The sequence below is a fragment of the Mustela nigripes genome, chromosome 1 (assembly GCF_022355385.1).
Source record: "Mustela nigripes isolate SB6536 chromosome 1, MUSNIG.SB6536, whole genome shotgun sequence".
Classification (NCBI taxonomy): domain Eukaryota; kingdom Metazoa; phylum Chordata; class Mammalia; order Carnivora; family Mustelidae; genus Mustela; species Mustela nigripes.
Window position 1 is genome coordinate 90,724,716 of NC_081557.1, and position 17,121 is coordinate 90,741,836.

The following is a 17,121-nucleotide window of genomic DNA, read 5'->3' on the forward strand; positions in this document are numbered from 1 at the left end:
GAGTTACACGCAACTGGTGACTCACCGAACTCTACCTCTGAAGCTAATAACACACTATGTGTCAAGTAATTGAATTTAGATTTTAAAAATACACCAACAAAGGAAGGAAGTGTGTAGCATCTGGAGGCAGGGGTGGCTGGCAGGAGTGGGGAAAACTAACAGAGCAGAGGTGACCTGCTGGGGACAGACAGGGCCATCTTGTCCTGTGGCAGACCCCACAGGACAAGAGTCAGGACAACAAGCCTGAGTCCTAAAGGAAAGGCCCCACAGTCACTAATCTCAGGGGGTGGCCAGTGCACAGCACACCCTTTACCGTGCACACTCCCCACCCCCATCCCCGTGTCATTTCAGGCCTGAGTCATCAGTCCACCAGCATGCGGCCACACCTGGGCCAGAATCGTGAGCCATTCTGTCGCTTCCTGATGGCGCACGGGAGAAGAATGAGGCACAAACAAGTCAGCTGCAAGAGAAAGGGAGCAGGGGACAACAGTAGAGAAGACTGTGGCCCAGAACAACTCCTCAGTCCTGCTTTTATTAGACAGAAACAGTAACCAACAGAAGAGCCGAAGAAGGCCAAACGTTGGTCATATGCCTTGTAGATAGACAAGAAGGAAGGCAAAATACGTCTGGTCAAGCAGTATAAAGTTTATAGTTGAGCAAGCACATTCAAAGGACTTACCTAATTAGCCACAGGCACTCTCGTGGGGGGTGGGGGTAGATAATGGAAAAATGCAGCAGGCGGCATTCAGCCCTGAGCAGGCCGGGCCTTCCCAGCCTGGCCGCTCAAGGCTTCAAGGCCATGTATCGGCCTCTCCCCCAGAGGCCTGTGGCCAGTATGTGTTTTTCTTGACGTGCTTGGTAACTAGTAAAATGTCCCATGGGTTATATATTTTTTTTCCCCCATGGGTTATATTTTAAGTAATACATTGTTCTGAGGGACAGTTACACCATTCTGTTTGAAATGTTAAAGGAAAAGGTAACACTCCGCAGTGGTGATCCTGGGGTCCTCTGGGTCATAGATGTGTGACCTAATTGTGTCCCTGACACTCCTGTGACCGCGGCCCCCGCTGCCACCCCACCACATCACTCTGAGGAAAGGGCCTGTGCTGGTGGCCCCTGCGGAGACTAAAAGAGGAGAACAAGGACAAGGTAGAGGGCAGGGGTTGGCCTCTGTGAGCTGAGCGCAGAAGCAGGGAGCTTCAGTGCACAGACCTGGCATCCAGCCCCTCGGGCCACCACACCCCACATGTGGACTTTGGCTGCCCCTGATAAGTGGGTGAGTCAGGCTGCGCCTCAGCGCAGAAGAGGTACCAGAGCTACTCCTGGGCCACGGTCACAGCCACCATGCAGGGGAGGACCCAGGAGCTGTGTCTGCTGCTTCTGTTGGGGTTGGGGTCCCAGGGCACCCTGCCCCCACCCTGTGACAGGTAGGAGTGGGGAAGGCGGCTGGAGCTGGGGCAGGAAGGCCAGGTTCCGGAGGTTGGGTCAGATCTCAGGTGCTGGGGTGTCATCCCTGGGGAGGGAAGTGGAGGGAAGAAATTAGCTTTCGGGGTGGGGGGGCGGGCAGGCTCTGTGCCAGACACCGCTGGATCTCCAGTGCTGGAGAAGGGGGACTGCCTCCTGAAGCAGCCCTCAGGCTCTCTGCTCACCAGGGCTTTCCTCAGGTGGTTCTGGGAAACTTTCTGCCAGTTCTCCTGTTTTCCAGTTTCCCCAGCCAGGAGGTGAGAAGCAGTGTCCGGGCCGGAAAGCCCTCCTTAGTTTAACCTCTGACCTCGGTGACCAAGAGCCAAGTCAGACCTCTTTCCAGAGCCATCATTCCCATCCCCAAATAAGACAGATGCGTGAGCCTGTCCTGCTTCCCAGGCTCACAGGACGTCATCCATTTCTCATCTAAATGGGTTTCTACAGCGCTCGCTGTGTCTCTTGGCCTGCAGCAACAAGCAAGAGAAACAAGGTCCCTGTCTTTGGGGACCTTATGTGATTAGCAAGGACAGTACTGACGGAAGCACAGCCAGAAGTCAGAAGCAGTGGGGGAGCCGCTTGGGGTGAGCAGAGGGGGTGTCCGAGGGGATGGAGAGGGACAGTGTCTGAGGAGAAGATGTTTGAGCAGAACCGTGGAAGGAACCATCATCTCTGTGTGGATCTGGAAGACTGTCCAGCAAGGAGTCAGGGAAATGGCTGTGCAAAGGCTCTGAGGTCATGATTCAAGGAAGAAGGCCTCTGTGGCTGGGACAGAGGTAGGAACAGGCCACAGGAGAGAGGAGGCAGGGCTCGGGTGCCAGTGGTAGGACCAGACAGGTAACAAGTCATTCAGGATGGGGTATGTTTTGCAAAGGGAGTTGATAGGACTCGCTGATGAAGGAGTATAAAGGGAAAGGGATTACTCGGGATGATTCATAGATTTTTTTTTTTTTTAAGATTTTATTTATTTATTTGACAGGCAGAGAGGAAGGGAAGCAGGCTCCCTGGTGAGCAGAGAGCCCGATGCGGGACTCAATCCCAGAACCCTGAGATCATGACCCGAGCTGAAGGTAGCGGCTTAACCCGCTGAGCCACCCAGGCGCCCTGATTCATAGATTTTATTCTGAGAAATTGTAATAAGGATTTCAGAGAGGCTGTGTGATCAAGAGTTTTGTCAAGCATGAGGTCAGTTGCCGACAGTAAGGAAAGGCTGCTGTGTCAGAGGTAAGACCACCTGTGGGGCTGGTGATTTGCTACTCACCAAATAGTTATTCCAGTGAAGGGTTACAGATTAAAATCAGGAAAGGTAGAATGTACATAGGGCAGAGTCCAAGAGAGAAGAAACAAAAACTCTAGCTGTCCTCTTCCAGTGGATTTGCATGAATAGCACCTAACTTTCCCAGCAACCCGTGTGACATCATGCACAAGGGGTCACCCAGGCCTCACGTTCAGGGTTGTCACCTGGGGCCTGTGACTGGGGCGGGGAGTATCTGCACGTCCGATCTTACTAAGTCTCCAGGTTTCTAAGTCTGAGTGATACTGGGTAGCCCTCGGTCCTTCTGTGAGTCGGCACATTACTGAACCTGACGGGTTTGGGGGAACCTCCCAGTCTGTAGCCAGTTGGCCCAAAGTGGGTGTAGCTTGGGGCCCCCCAAACCGGCCCCTGCTAGCTGGACCGAGGGCCATCTTGCGGGGGACTGGGCCGTGGCCTGAGCTCATCGGTTAGTACCGAGTTTGGATTGTAGTACTGCGGCAGATGTCAGAAAATGTGTGATTTGCTGGGAAGACCTTGCCTGGTTGGGACATGTGGCTCGGGGAAAGCGAGATGGAAGGACGGATGAGCACCCTTTGGTGCCTACTTGGCTGAAGGGTCACCCTTGTTTTGGAGTGGCAGCTGTGTTGTGGTCGGTTCCTGGAGGTGAAAGTTATCGATGGAATTTGGAGATGATGGGTCCATTTCCCAGAGTGTTGGCTCCCTGGATGCCTAAGAAAATGCAGAATAATAAGAAAAAAATCTAAAAATGCAACCCCTGGGTTATTATTATCCTATAATAGCAAACATGGAAGTGAGAGATGGGCCATGCCTACGTTTTAGCCAGTCCAAACCTCAGCCTCTCTTCTCGGGGCCCCTGCCTAAGGAACCCATTTCAAGCTGGCCTGAGGTATGTCCATTAACCTTAGAGCCATTTCCAAAAGAAATAAAAAATTATTCTAAAACAACAAATAATGAAGCAGGCTAGACCAATTTCCAAGAGAATAGGATAGGCGGAGAGAGCCAATGGACTCATCCCAGCAGGGTAGAATCTTTAAACCCTATTGAGAAATAGGGTCAAAATATGTGAATGCAGCCCTTCTTAGAAATTGAATGGACCACTGGGAGCTCCTGTAGGCCCCCCCAAATGCAAGGGACCAAAATCTGTTTTATTCACCCTACTTTGGAGGAATTAGGGAAAAACTTTGCAAGGCAAAGATGGTAGTGAGAAACCTGACCTCCCATGACTTGAGGCAGAGGTCCCACAATTTAATCAAGATAAAGATTGGCAGGGCACGGGCACCTGGGTGGCTCATGGGTTAAGCCGCTGCCTTCGGCTCAGGTTATGATCTCAGGGCCCTGGGATGGAGTCCCACATCGGGCTCTCTGCTCAGCGGGGAGCCTGCTTCCTCCTCTCTCTCTCTGCCTGCCTCTCTACCTACTTGTGATCTCCGTCTGTCAAATAAATAAATAGAATCTTTAAAAAAAAGGGGGTGGAGGGGATTGGTGAAAAGCTTAGAGTCCCTTAGCTCCGTCCCTGCCAGGGGCTCAAAACGTTACGCATATGAGTGGCAAAATGGTCAGAGGATGGAGAAGATTCTTGACTCCGTGCTGTGGGGTCCCGTGCACCGTGGTAGCGGATGTGTGGTTAAAGCCCTGAAACGGGTAACCGTTGGGTTGGGAGGACAGAGAGTGCAAGAGCTGGTGGGTTTTAGGTGCATGTTTGGATGGAGATTGGAATATTTAGACTTGATATCAAGGGGTTTCTCCTTCTCCTGAATGCCTCTCAGACGTGGCTGTCATATCTGGCCAGGGAACACTTACCCTTCCTAGTGTTGTAAAACCCAAACCTGTCTGCAAAGCCATGGTTAGGAATGCCAGGGTCAAAGGGGCTGAGATGAAAGCTGCTTTGGTGTTTGAACACTTTTCTTGTGAAGTGATTGCTTTTACTTTGCCTGAGTGTGTTACAGGGGTGGACGTTGTATCCAAGCGAGGAGTGTTTCCAGTCTCTAGTGATATACCTCAAAAGGCCTGTGAATTTGCCCATCATACCCTCGCTTCTTGTGTTAATTGGACTTTCCAAATGGGCACCAGTAAAATTGCTTGAGGTCACACAGATCATACCCTTCTGTGGAGCGTAGAGGGCGGCTTACAGCAGAGGCCTCGGGGCCCCTCCCAGCACTCCTGCCAGACTTTGGACTAGAAAAATGTCCATTTGAGAGGCAATTACTAGCTTTTTATCAGACATTGAGACTGCCCCTCTCTGAAGGACATAAGAATATCTCTTTTTTTTTTAAGTTTTTATTTATTTATTGGCACGAGCCCCTGGGGCGGGTGGTGCACAGGGAAAAGGAGAAGCGGGCTCCGTGCTGAGCAGGGAGTCGGACTCTGGGCTCAGTCCCAGGACCCTGAGATCAGTTTAACCGACTGAGCCACCCAGGTGCCCCAAGACCTAAGATAATCTTAAAACCTGAAGCACCTGTATCTTGGGTGATGTTGGAGAAATGAGCAAAGAGGGAGGGCAGGGCCCGGAAGAGTTCCGTAATGCAATGGAAAGGGTTTATCCAGTAGCATGTTGCTGGGAGAATGTAGAGTTAATTCCATGACCTGGATGTAAGAGCAGGAGGCTCTGTTCCCTAGAAAAGGTGCTTGGTTCATGGATAGCCGTTCCAAGGTGAACAGATAGCACTGGAGGGTTGCCTCTATGGCCGGGAGTGAGAATACCAGGGCACCTGGGGTGGCTCAGTCAGTTAAGCATCTGACTCTTGATTTCAGCCCAGGTCATGATCTCAGGGTTGTGAGATGGAGCTCACGTCAGACTGAGCATGGAGTCTGCAGGTTCCTCTGTTCCTCCCTCTACTCCTCCCTCTGCTCATGCTCTCTCGCTCTCAAATAAATAAATAAAATCTAAAAAACCAAAAAACAAATCAGCTCAGTGGGCTGAACTGCATAGTATTTGCCACTGTGTTTGGGTTTAATCTACTCTTAGTGGCCACCATCCTGGCCATACTGTTAGGCAGAAGGGCGATGGGAAAGTGGTCTATAGAAACATCGCCCATGTGTGATACAGTCCTGTGGAAGTCACTGGGAATCGGAGAAGTTCATTAAAGGAGAAGACTTTTTCGTTTTTTGTTTGTTTTTAAAGATTTTATTTATTTATTTGACAGGGAGAGAGAGCACAAGTAGAGTGGCAGGTAAAGGGGGAAGCAGGCTCCCCACTGAGCAGGGAGCCCAGGATCCTGGGATCATGACCCAAGCCGAAGGCAACTCCCAACTGAGCCATGCAGGCACCCCAGGTAGAACACGTTTGATACCCATCAGAGGAACCCCTGTCCTTGATTGAAAAGTGATTAGAGCCAGCAAGTGGGTATCCCAGTGTGTTCATGCGAGGCGGCCACATGGGGTCATGAACTGATGGGATGTTGGGAGGTCGCAGCTGTGCAGAGGTGGGCCAGATCTAGATGCACCAGCTGAGGCACAAAATGCCAGTAAGAGCTGTTGTGTCAACAAAAGAGATGGGCTACAGGGCAGGTTGCCAGGGGGAGAGGACACGCGTGGAGTTGGCCGGTGAGACCCTGGCGGGAGCAAGTAGTCTGACCTCGGTGTCGCCATGAATGCTCAGTATACTGTCAGAAGACCAGACCAGGAGATGTTGCACCTGTCTGGACCCCTGGGCTGTATCTTGTCACACCAGGGAGCACACTCCCCCTCCGAGCCATAGTTCAGAGGGAGCTGGAACTGGACCATAACAACAGTGGCTGCCTGAAAGGGCAGGTGCGAACATGAAGGGCCGGCTGACACAGCTTCCCAAGTGTGTGCTCACACTCAGGTGTGAGGGGCTCCAGGCATAGATGGCTCCGCCTCTATGGGGGCGGGGCGATCGAGGCAGGGGAGGGGATGGAGGGGAGGCTGGTAGGACCATGTGGGTCTTCCCATGTGGGAGGAAGACCACGGTAGACCGCACTGTTTTCTTTCTCCCCCTGCACTGTTTTCTTTCTCCCCCAAATTGCTTCAGCCTTCTTTTCTCTACCCGATGCAGAGATGCTGGGCCCGAGGCAGCAGCCACACGTGGCCGAAGCAGGGACGGTTCCTAGGTAAGAAAGCGGAGCTACCCTTAACCTGTTAGGTCTAAAGCCCTAGGAGCCTGATGCGGCGCATCGTGCCCTTGCTCCATCTGGCCAGATGCAGGGGGTCACTGAAAAGGGCTGTCTTCAGGCCTCAGGCAGGCCCAGGGGTAGGACGGCCCGCTCGAAGTGAACCCACGTGGCCCCAGTCCCCGTGAGCTGGAGGGGACCGCGGGGAGGCACTCGCTAGACTAGCGTCGCTGCTGCAGTCTGGCCCAAGCTGGAACAGCTCGGATAAAAATGGGGAGAAGGAGAAACAGCAGCTGAAGGTAAAGTACTGAACGCACGGCTGACGGTCATGTGGCACTCTGAAGGAGGCCCAGAGCTGGAAGGGAGGCCGCCTCTCCGTTTTGTGTACCCGAAGGGGTGACTGTGTGTGTTGCCGAGACCTCTCCGGCTCTGGAGCCTGACAAGCAGATGGAAGCCAACAAGCCTGAGTGGCCTCGTCTGGAGAGGTTCTGGCCAGATGAGGCTGGACTGGACTCATCGGGACTGTGTGAGACTCTAGGAATTCTGACTCTCCTGTTCCACCTTATGTCTGCCGTAGTGTGAGATGGGGATACACCGCATTGTCGGTTAGAGAATGATTTTTTAAAAGATTTTATTTATCTGTCAGAGTGCGCACGCGCAAAAGCGGGGCGGGGAGGACAGCCAGAGGGAGAAGCAGGCTCCCCGCTGAGCAAGGAGTCCACGCAGGACTCGATCCCAGGACCCGGACGCCATGACCTGAGTCAAAATCCAGAGTCAGACACTCAACAGACTGAGCCACTGAGGTGCCCCCGGTTTGTGTCTCTCTGAGAGGCTTACAGAGCTGCCTAGCGCAGAAGTTAGCTAAACCCAGCCCTTCCTCGGGCCAGTCATTTCCCATTGGTCTGACATTCTGAGGAGGTTTTCGCTCTGTCTCCGAACCTATGCAGGCATCAGTTTCCGTTCACCACATGCCTTCTTTACACAGGCTGGTGGAATCATACCTGTAACAGCAGGGTTAGACCGTATGGTGGTGCGGTCATAGTGTAGTGGGGTCCATTACAGAACGGACTGGAAGAGTTCCAGAGCTTCCTCTGCGCCTTCTTCGGGGATTCGGTCTTTGCCCTTAGACCAAATATTGTTAGAGACGGGCATCAGTACAGGTGGCTATGACTTTATTACTTATTACAACCACCTCCTCCCTAGCAGAGGACTCGGTGGTCTTCAGAATAGTTCTGGTGCCTGCGAATTGTACAACAGGGCATATCTTCTTCTGATCTGTTCCCGGAGCAAGGGAAGTCGTAGCACATTAGGCTCAAGTACACGTGTCCACAGAACTCGGTGGGCAGGTCTAGAAGATTCCCACAGGCTTGGCTCTTGAGTCTCAGTCGCTAGTGTGGCCTTCCATACTAGCGACTGTGGCTACTTCAGCTTCAGTCCGTATTAGAATAGTCAGGAGGCTCTGTTGGCTGATGGTGCAGGCCCCTCCCAGTGCTGGACCCTGGCATTGCTCAGCCTTACCTGTTGCCTTGGTCTGACCCGTTTCACTAAAGCCTCGTCATCCATCAGCCTGACTCCCAGCCTTTGCCTCTTCTTGGAAGAAAACTCCTTCTAGTCTGCTGATTCTAGCTAGTCTTTTTTTTCTCTGAATGCCTCTCCTCATTAAAATCAAATTTGGTTTGTTCCACAATGGGGGACCCATCTCCCGCAAAGTCCCCCCCCCTTTGTTTGAGGGAGAATGCGAGCACGTGGGAGAGAGGCAGAGGCAGAGGGAGACAGACTTTTAAGCAGGCTCCATGCTCAGTGCTGAGCCCAACATGGGGCTCGATCCCACGACCCTGAGATCGTGACTTGAGCTGAAACCGAGTCGGATACTTACCTGCCTGTGCCACCACGCAGCCCTTGTGTGGCTCATGGTCCAGTGCTGTTTAATCTACCATGTATGTTGTTGCCATTAGGTGCTAAAAGCCCGAGTGCCTCTGGGAGACAGGTTTGATATCCAGAAATGGCGGGTGCCCCCTACTAGGCTGAGATAAATGGTAGTCATGCCTGGATCCCGTTTACTGTGAGAACGCCATGAGGCCTCCCACGGCCTTCCTCATCTTATGGTGGGGTTATTCCCCACGGGGATCTGAACGGACTATATGTTGCCTACTGCTTTCATCCCACGAGAACCCCATTGCTTCTGTGCTGTGGACTAGCCTTCTGTTCTCAGCACTGCACATGCTGCTCTGTTCTGTCCACTAAAATCAGGGGATGTTGTTGTTTTTTGTTTTTGTTTTTAAGATTTTATTTATTTATTTGACAGAGAGAAATCACAAGTAGATGGAGAGGCAGGCAGAGAGAGAGAGAGAGAGAGGGAAGCAGGCTCCCTGCTGAGCAGAGAGCCCGATGCGGGACTCGATCCCAGGACCCTGAGATCATGACCTGAGCCGAAGGCAGCGGCTTAACCCACTGAGCCACCCAGGCGCCCAGGGGATGTTGTTTTTAAACCAGGCTCCACATCCCCAGTGTGGAGCCCAACTTGGGGCTTGAACTCACGACCCTGAGATCAAGACCTGAGCTGAGATCAAGAGTGAGACGCTTGGGGCGCCTGGGTGGCTCGGTCGTGCGGTCATGACATCGAGCCCCGCCTCAGGCTCCGCACTCAGCATGGAGTCTGCTTGAGATCCTCTCTCTCTCCCTCTGCCCCCCCTCCCTGTGCTTGCACTCATGCTCCCTCTCCAAAAAAAAAAAAAAAAAAGTCAGGTGCTCACCTGGCCGAGCCCTCCAGGCACCCCAAAATCAGGGGCCTTTCTAAGTATTTGATTTTCAAGGTTTATAGTTCCAGGGCAATGAATCTGCCAAGAGTTGTAGACCACCCAGTCCAAAGAGCCAGTGGGGAGTAGTTCCGGGAAATTCCTTCCCAAATGACATCTAAAAACTGGAAGTCAAAAGACACCGGCCCATCACTAGGGTTGGCTGCAGCATCAGCCGGTAGCCCAGCTCAGCGTCCTGTCCCGAGACCACAGCATCTCCCAGAGCCGCTCCAGCTCTGTCTGCAGGCTTCCACTCCGCGCTGGCAGGTTCCGGAGGCAGGCTGGGAGCGGCAGGCACAGGGCCCCACCGTTTCAGGCAACCGGTACAACTGTGCCGAGGCCCGAGGACGGCAGTAACCTCTCGCTCTGTCCGGGCGCTCGTGGTGCGCCAGATCTCCCATTTTCCTTAAATACTCTCCTATTCCTCTCTCTGCCCTCAGCTGCCATTTCTGTCTCCATGTAGCACTGCTCTTCACTCCCCACCCCCGCTGTGGGAGGGACGTCAGGTTCGGGCACTGTTATCGTCCAGGTCGCTGCCAGCATGTCCAGTTCTGCGAGGGCCGTAGAGGATAGGATTACACGGCTCGGAATGAGGGGGGTATTCCTGCCACTGGGCAGCATAGCCGCACTTACTGGAAGCCCCCACTTAGCCACGTGGGCCGTGGGCACACCCTGCCCCATCAGGCCCTTGGCGACTGTGGCATCAGGATTGGAAAAGAGAGCTACAGTCTCTCACTAAAGGAGCATTCATGCTTCTGACGCCACAGCGGCAGGTCCAGTCCTCGTAGGACGATGTGGGAAAAAATTGAGCCTCTCCTCATGTCCCCCAGAAAAGCAGATGAATCTAGCCAGCAGGTATTTAATATATAAATACCCACCCCGTATTGAGTGTGTGCACACACTTGTGACACTGTGTAAGCATGCCCCTCATGCTTTTCTCTCTGCCCGTTTTACACCACAGAAGTGTCAGGTGCTTGTTGCGGGTCTGTATCGAGCCAGCGCTCAGAGGGTGACACAGAGCACGTTGTGTCCATTTGACACGTCTCTTGGCCCATTTTGGGAACCACGGGCTGACCCAGTTGGCACAGGTTCTTCTGTTCCAATATAGTATTTTAAGCGTATTCGTCTACAGTCAGGAATGCAAAGCTGCCTTATGGACCCCTTGAGTTTCCGGAGTGACTTCCTGAGGTTCGTGCCCCATGCGAGCACCCCCTTTCCTAGCCCAGATTTTCCCTGCCCCTGAGTCCATAAACACTCCAACTTGGGCACCTGGGTGTCTCAGTCAGTTAAGTGTCCAACTCTTGATTTCAGCTCCGGTCATGATCTCAGGGTTGTGAGTTCAAGCCCCATGTTGGGCTCTGTGCTGGGCACAGAGCCTACTTAAAACCAGTGTGGGAGCTTCTCACATTCAGTGTCCATCACTGCAAGGGAAAGAGCACGCAGTTTAGCCCACTGAGCTGGTCTTTTCTTCTATTGTTCAAAGATTCCCGTTGAGGTACAGTCTGTGTGCCTTGGCACTGCTGTCGGTGGCCAAGCAGCTCTGTCATTCGTGGAGAGCCGCCGTAGGGCTCTCTTGTGGCTCCAGGGGTGCTTCCCTCCGCCCTGTGGGAAGAGACCCCCTGCCCGTGTGATCCTGTAGCTGTTCCCGGGTAAACCCTTTCTGTGTATGAAGGAACTCTTCGGGGGGCACCGCCTTCTTCATCAGGGACAGCACCCAGGACCCGGTAGGGACTCTGGTTGCAGGAATATTTGCTGTGCTCCAGGCACAGAGGTGTTTCCTATAAACACCCAGTAGCAAGCTAGTCACTGCCTTCTGAATGATGTGCATCACGCAGGGCGCAGGGCGCGGCATCTGTGGATTTCCCGCCGGAGGTCTCAGCAGCTGCCACTAGGTGTAACCTGTAACCTACAGGCTTTTGCCTTAAGCCCTAGGGTCAGTTTCCCCCAAGGCCGCTGTGCAGAGTTGGTCCCACCCCTTCTGGCGTGTCTCTGATTCAAGTGGTCCTTTCCTTTTGTTCACTGGGTATCCACTGTGCCAAATTACCAACCAGGGTGGCCTTGGGCCCTTGTTTAGGTTGTCTACTGCAGAGGGCCCTCCTCATTCTCTCAGCGGGGTGTGTCCCCACCCTCCACAGGCTCCTGCCACGCATGGGCGTGCACACATTCCCTGGACACACTCACATGTAGCCCCAGGCCAGGGAATGTGCCCAGACTTGAGCCTTTCTTCCCCCCTAATGATGGTGACCTGACCTGTCCGCCTCCCAACACTGTCCACAGCCAGATTTACTGCCATGGGGAGCTCTTGCACCAAGTGCAGATGGCCAGACTCTACCGGGATGACAAGCAGTTTGTGGACATGCCACTGTCCTCAGCTCCAGGTAAGGCACTAGGGGACCCCACCCCCTGAAGCTTTTGCACCAAAGATGACAGCAAGACAAGGCAGAGAAGAGCTTCTATCAGGGCGGGGCTCCTCGGGTCCACCTAACCCCTTCTTGCCGGTGGACCCCAGACCAGGTTCTGCAGGACTTCTGTGAGCTGGCGGCCGCCCACAAGCACCACATTCCCCCACAGCAGCTGCAGGCATTCATCCAAAAGCACTTCCAGGCCGCGGGGCAGGAGCTACTGTCCTGGACTCCTGAGGACTGGAAGGACAGGTACTACCTGGACGGGAAACAGGAGGTGGCCTTCGGGCAGGCCTGCCTCCCTGAACCCCGCGGGGTCCATGTTCTTCCAGCCCCCGGTTGCTGCAGAAGATCTCGGACCCCAAGCTGAGAGCCTGGGCAGGGCAGCTCCACCAGCTCTGGAAGAAACTGGGAAAGAAGGTATCCACGTCCTGGATCTCAGCCACGGGGATAGAGCTGGGAGAAGGGGCCCTTAGATCGCAGACTGGGATGCATTTCCTGAGAAGACAGACCCCCACCTACTGGGTCCATGAATGCTGCTCTCTAGAAAGAATTTCTGGAGGGAGAGAAGGGAACATCTACTTCTACCTTCTTACCTCCCCCTTGAAGCCCTCACCATCCTACCCACCCCCCCACCCCTCACCCCCCTGCCACCCCAACTGCTGCTGATGCAAAACTAACCTCACCTGCCACCTCCAGGCCACCCACCTAGGCTCTCTCTTCCAGAGCTAGTCAGGTCAGGATTCTGCTCAGGAAGAGTTGCCACTGCTGCTAGTGGGCTGTGGTCAGTACAATCTGTTAGACACTTTCTCTCCTCTGAGGCTCAGAGAGGGCAGTGCTTTGCTCAAGGCTGCACAGCACCTGTCCTCCCAGAGGATGGGAGCCCTGGGCCTCTGGGGCTGGCGTGCAGCGGGGGATGGGGGAAGGGGAGTGGAGGAAACAGTCCCCCTACCTGGTCCTAATACTGGCCGCTGCTTGCTGAGCCCCTGCCAAGGCCGGGCTGAGTTAGCAGGGACTCCAGAGGCCGGCATGTGGGGGCCAAACAGACCTGGCTCCCAGTGGCTCTGGCCTTGACCAAGGCCACATGGCTGACCAGCAGCAGAGCCCGAACTCATGCACCTACTGCCAGGGCATCCACACCGAGGGGCCTGTGGGCTCCCTGTGCTCTCTCTTCCGACTACAGGTGAAGCCAGAGGTCCTCAGCCACCCAGAGCAGTTCTCTCTCATCTACTCGGCCCACCCCTTCATCGTGCCTGGTGGACGCTTCGTCGAATTCTACTACTGGTGAGCGGCCAGGGCTACAGGGCAGGAGTCGGGGAGCCCGGGGCCGGCGGGCTGTCCTGAGCTGAGGGGGCCACCCTGACTGGCCCAGTGTGCAGGGCAGGAGAAGGGGTGGTGTAGGGGGTTGGTGCTCAAGCTGTCCCTTTCCCCAGGGACTCCTACTGGGTGATGGAGGGGCTGCTCCTGTCTGAGATGCCCCAGACGGTGAAGGGCATGCTGCAGAACTTCCTGGACCTGGTGCGGCTGTAAGCGGGGCGGCCCCTCCAGGCTGGGATGGGGAAGTACGGGCCTGGGGCTTGGCGCTGGACTGGCCTTGGCCTTGGCCACTGGGCAGATGCACTTCAGCAGGTGTCCTTCTTGGCAGCTATGGACATGTCCCCAACGGGGCCCGCGTGTACTACCTGCAGCGGAGCCAGCCTCCCCTCCTGACTCTCATGATGGACCGCTACGTGACCTACACCAACGACACCGCCTTCCTCAGGTGGGTCCCCAGTCCCCCTGCTGCCCCGCAGACCCTCCTACCTGGGCCCTCCTGGGGCGGGACTGAGGGGTGTGCCTGGCTCCACCCCAGGGACAACATAGAGACCCTAGCCTTGGAACTGGACTTCTGGATGGAGAACAGGACCATCTCTGTGAGCTCGGGGGGCCAGAGCTACGTCCTGAACCACTATGCTGTGCCTTACGGGGGCCCCAGGTAAGGAGCCGCTGCCAGCCTCTCGGTCTCTAGCTCCTCACTCCGGTCTGAGGGCCATGACAGCCCCGCAGCTTGGATGCTGAGACTGAAATCCCTGAGCAATCCAGGGCCCCCCAAGGGGAATTGAGGGGCAGCTGAAGCAGCATGGCTCAGCCTCCAGCTTGGCCTTGGAGCCTCCCAGTGCCAGGATGCCCACTTTCCTCTTCCAGGCCAGAGGCCTACAGCAAGGATTTTGAGCTGGCCGACACGTTGCCAGAAGGTAAGCCTCGACAAGCGCAGGAACCGGGGTGGGGCAGGGAGTCTGGTGTTGGGTTTCAGGTCTTGGTCTCTCATTCCCTGCCACATCGTCCTCACAGAGGACCGGGTGGCTCTGTGGGCTGAGCTCAAGGCCGGGGCTGAGTCTGGCTGGGACTTCTCTTCACGGTGGCTCGTCGGAGGCCCAAACTCTACATCGCTCAGCAGCATCCGGACCAGCAAATTCGTGCCTGTTGACCTCAATGCCTTCCTGTGCCAGGCAGAGGCGCTAATGAGCAACTTCTACAGCAGGCTGGGTGAGCAGCCCCGTTGGGGGGGGTGGGGGTGGAGCTCACCCAGCTGAGGGGTGTGCCTGGCTCCACCCCAGGGACAACATAGGGGTCCTACCTCAGCCTTGGCTGTGGAGCTGGAAGTAGGACCCTGACTGAAGGGCCTCCTGGCTGGCTCCGGACCTCACCTTTAGGGCAAGAGTACAAATGGGACCCCTTCTCCACACCCCCTCCCTTTCTTACTGGGAGGGACTACGAGGGTCTGTGAGAGGACACCTGAGTCCACGCTTTCAAACTCCCTCCATTCTCTTTCCCCAAAAAACTGTCCTCGGACCTCTCGGAGCTAGGGAAATGCACATGGCCGGTGCCCTCCTAGGATGGCCCCAGGAGCAGGCAGGTGTGGGTCTAGAAAGTCCTACAGGGCCATAGCTCAGGAAATCTTAGCTCCTAGAGGCCTGAAATGTGGGCTCCAGGTCTGCACGTCCCCTTGGTGTCAGGACTTCTAGCCCTCAGGGAGGACAAAAGGGGGAGGCCAAATTTGGCCTCTTTCTTGAAAGCATGGGACCCAAGTCAGGGCCTCCCAGTAGCTCAGCCTAAAGAGAGTTTCACCCCAGGGAATGACATCCAAGCCACAAAGTACAGAAATCTGAAGCAACAGCGCTTGGCTGCCGTGAGAGCCATCCTGTGGGATGAAGAGAAAGGGGCCTGGTTTGACTATGACCTTGAGAATGGAAAGAAGAACCTAGAGTTTTACCCATCCAACCTCACTCCTCTCTGGTCTGGCTGTTTTTCTGACCCGGACGCCGTGGACAAGGCTCTGAAGTATCTGGAGGTGAGGGGGCAGCAGGGCGGGCGGGTTACTGGGGGCAGCACTGCCTGCTCTCTCCCTGCTTCTGTGCCAGGGACCTCTGGCAAGTGGCAGCCAACCCCCTCCTCCACTCCAGAGTCTGAGCCTGCGGGTCCTGTTGATGCCACCAGGGGGCAGCGCTGAGCAAGAAGAGAAAACCCAGGGAGGGGGACACCTGTCTCGAGGAGGGCCCAGCCTCTTGGCTCCTCATCAAGCCCCCACCCACAGTCCTGAAAATGTCTGAAACCTCCTAGGACAGCCAGATCTTGACCTACCAGTACGGGATCCCGACCTCTCTCCAGAAGACAGGCCAGCAGTGGGACTTCCCCAATGCCTGGGCGCCCTTGCAGGACCTGGTCATCAGAGGTAGGGAGTAGGGAGGCAGGGATGGGGCATATCCCAGGACCTTCCCCCCCTTGCATCTGGTCAGCCTGGAGGGTCAGCCTCCTGGTGTGGAGGAGGTGTGAACAAAGCAGGTGGGGTCTTTCTCTGGCTCTTCTGGTTTCTCTGCTCCCCACTCAGCAGACATGTGTGTCCACCCCCCCCTGTCAGGGAACCAGCCCTCCTTTCTCCCTCCAAACCCAGGCCCTGGGGAAGGAGCACGTTGGCTTTTCACAAGGCTCATGATGGAGGTCTTAAGGCCCAGGCCTCTTTCCCTCCTTGAGGAGAGTAAGGCTCAGGCCTCTGCTCACCCTTGGGACGGGGACTCAGGAGATTCGGGTCCTGCTGGGGTGGGGGTGGGTATCTAGGTCTGGCCAAGTCTCCTTCACCTCGGGCCCAGGAAGTGGCTTTCCAGCTGGCTCAGAATTGGATCCGAACCAACTTTGAGGTCTACTCCCAAAAGTCAGCCATGTTTGAGAAGGTGAGCTGCTCCTGAGGCCAGAGCCTCCTGGGCTCTTCCCCATGGTGGGCTGGAGGGGTGGGGGGGGCGGTGCAGGGATGAGTGCCAGACTTTGCCAAGCGCAGGGACAGTGGTGACGCCCGGTGGCCATTCTTGGGCACTGCAGGGGTCAGAGCTGCAGGCCAGAGCAGCCTCTCCCAAAGGGGCCCTCATCTCTTGCTCCCTGGAGAGCTGAAGTAGGGAGCCTGGGGTACTGCCCCCCCACCCAGAGCCTGTGCTTTTGTTCCCAGTATGACATCAGCAACGGTGGGCAGCCAGGTGGAGGAGGGGAGTATGAAGTTCAGGTGAGTGGGCCCACACCCTACTGGGAACGACAAGGCTGTGTTGTCCCCACACCTGGCCATGACCTTCCCTGCCTGGGCCTGTGTTTCCTCCCATGGATGCGGGTCCACGGGAGGCTGACTGGAGCCCCTCGGCAGTCCTGGGGCTAGGCAGTTCTAGAGCCTTTGGGTGGAGATCTCATAACCCCTAAAAGGCTGTGGGGCCTTCCCCAGAGATCTTGGCCCACTGGTCCTCTCTCCAGGAGGGCTTTGGCTGGACCAATGGAGTGGTCCTGATGCTCCTGGACCGCTATGGTGACCGGCTGACCTCGGGGACCCAGACAGCTTTCCTGGAGCCCCACTGCCTCACAGCTGCCCTCCTGCTCAGCCTCCTGCCATGGTGATGGGCCTCCCTGCCCCGTCTGCCTCATTAAACTTCTGTGTGAGTCCCTACCTTCTCTTGCTTCTTCTTCCCCCACCCCCAGCCAGTCCTTGGAGTAGGGTCAGAGTAGGGACCTAGAAGTCATGGGTTGGGCCCTTGTGCCTCCTGGAACATCAATGAGGAGGAAATCCTGTTTTGTGGGGACACTTGGTCCTCCTCCCCTTGTAT

At 55.5% G+C, this 17,121-nt stretch overlaps 1 protein-coding gene across 2 annotated transcripts; it reads left to right on the forward strand.

Moving 5' to 3' along the window:
- The first annotated feature begins 1,336 nt into the window (after positions 1 to 1,336).
- On the forward strand, positions 1,337 to 16,952 carry LOC132012774 (trehalase-like). 2 transcript variants are annotated; one of them, XM_059392621.1, is made up of 16 exons: positions 1,354 to 1,427; positions 6,753 to 6,807; positions 11,880 to 11,980; positions 12,112 to 12,256; positions 12,337 to 12,424; positions 13,188 to 13,288; positions 13,438 to 13,530; positions 13,650 to 13,766; positions 13,857 to 13,979; positions 14,189 to 14,238; positions 14,336 to 14,530; positions 15,118 to 15,335; positions 15,605 to 15,716; positions 16,100 to 16,212; positions 16,482 to 16,535; positions 16,775 to 16,952. In XM_059392621.1, exons 2-16 carry the CDS (start codon positions 6,755 to 6,757, stop codon positions 16,913 to 16,915), a joined length of 1,704 nt encoding a protein of 567 aa, XP_059248604.1. In that variant the 5' UTR covers positions 1,354 to 1,427; positions 6,753 to 6,754; the 3' UTR covers positions 16,916 to 16,952. The 2 variants fall into 2 exon arrangements, with proteins under 2 accessions (XP_059248603.1, XP_059248604.1); XM_059392620.1 differs by lacking the exon at positions 6,753 to 6,807 and having other exon boundaries at positions 1,337 to 1,427.
- The last annotated feature ends 169 nt before the right edge of the window (positions 16,953 to 17,121 follow it).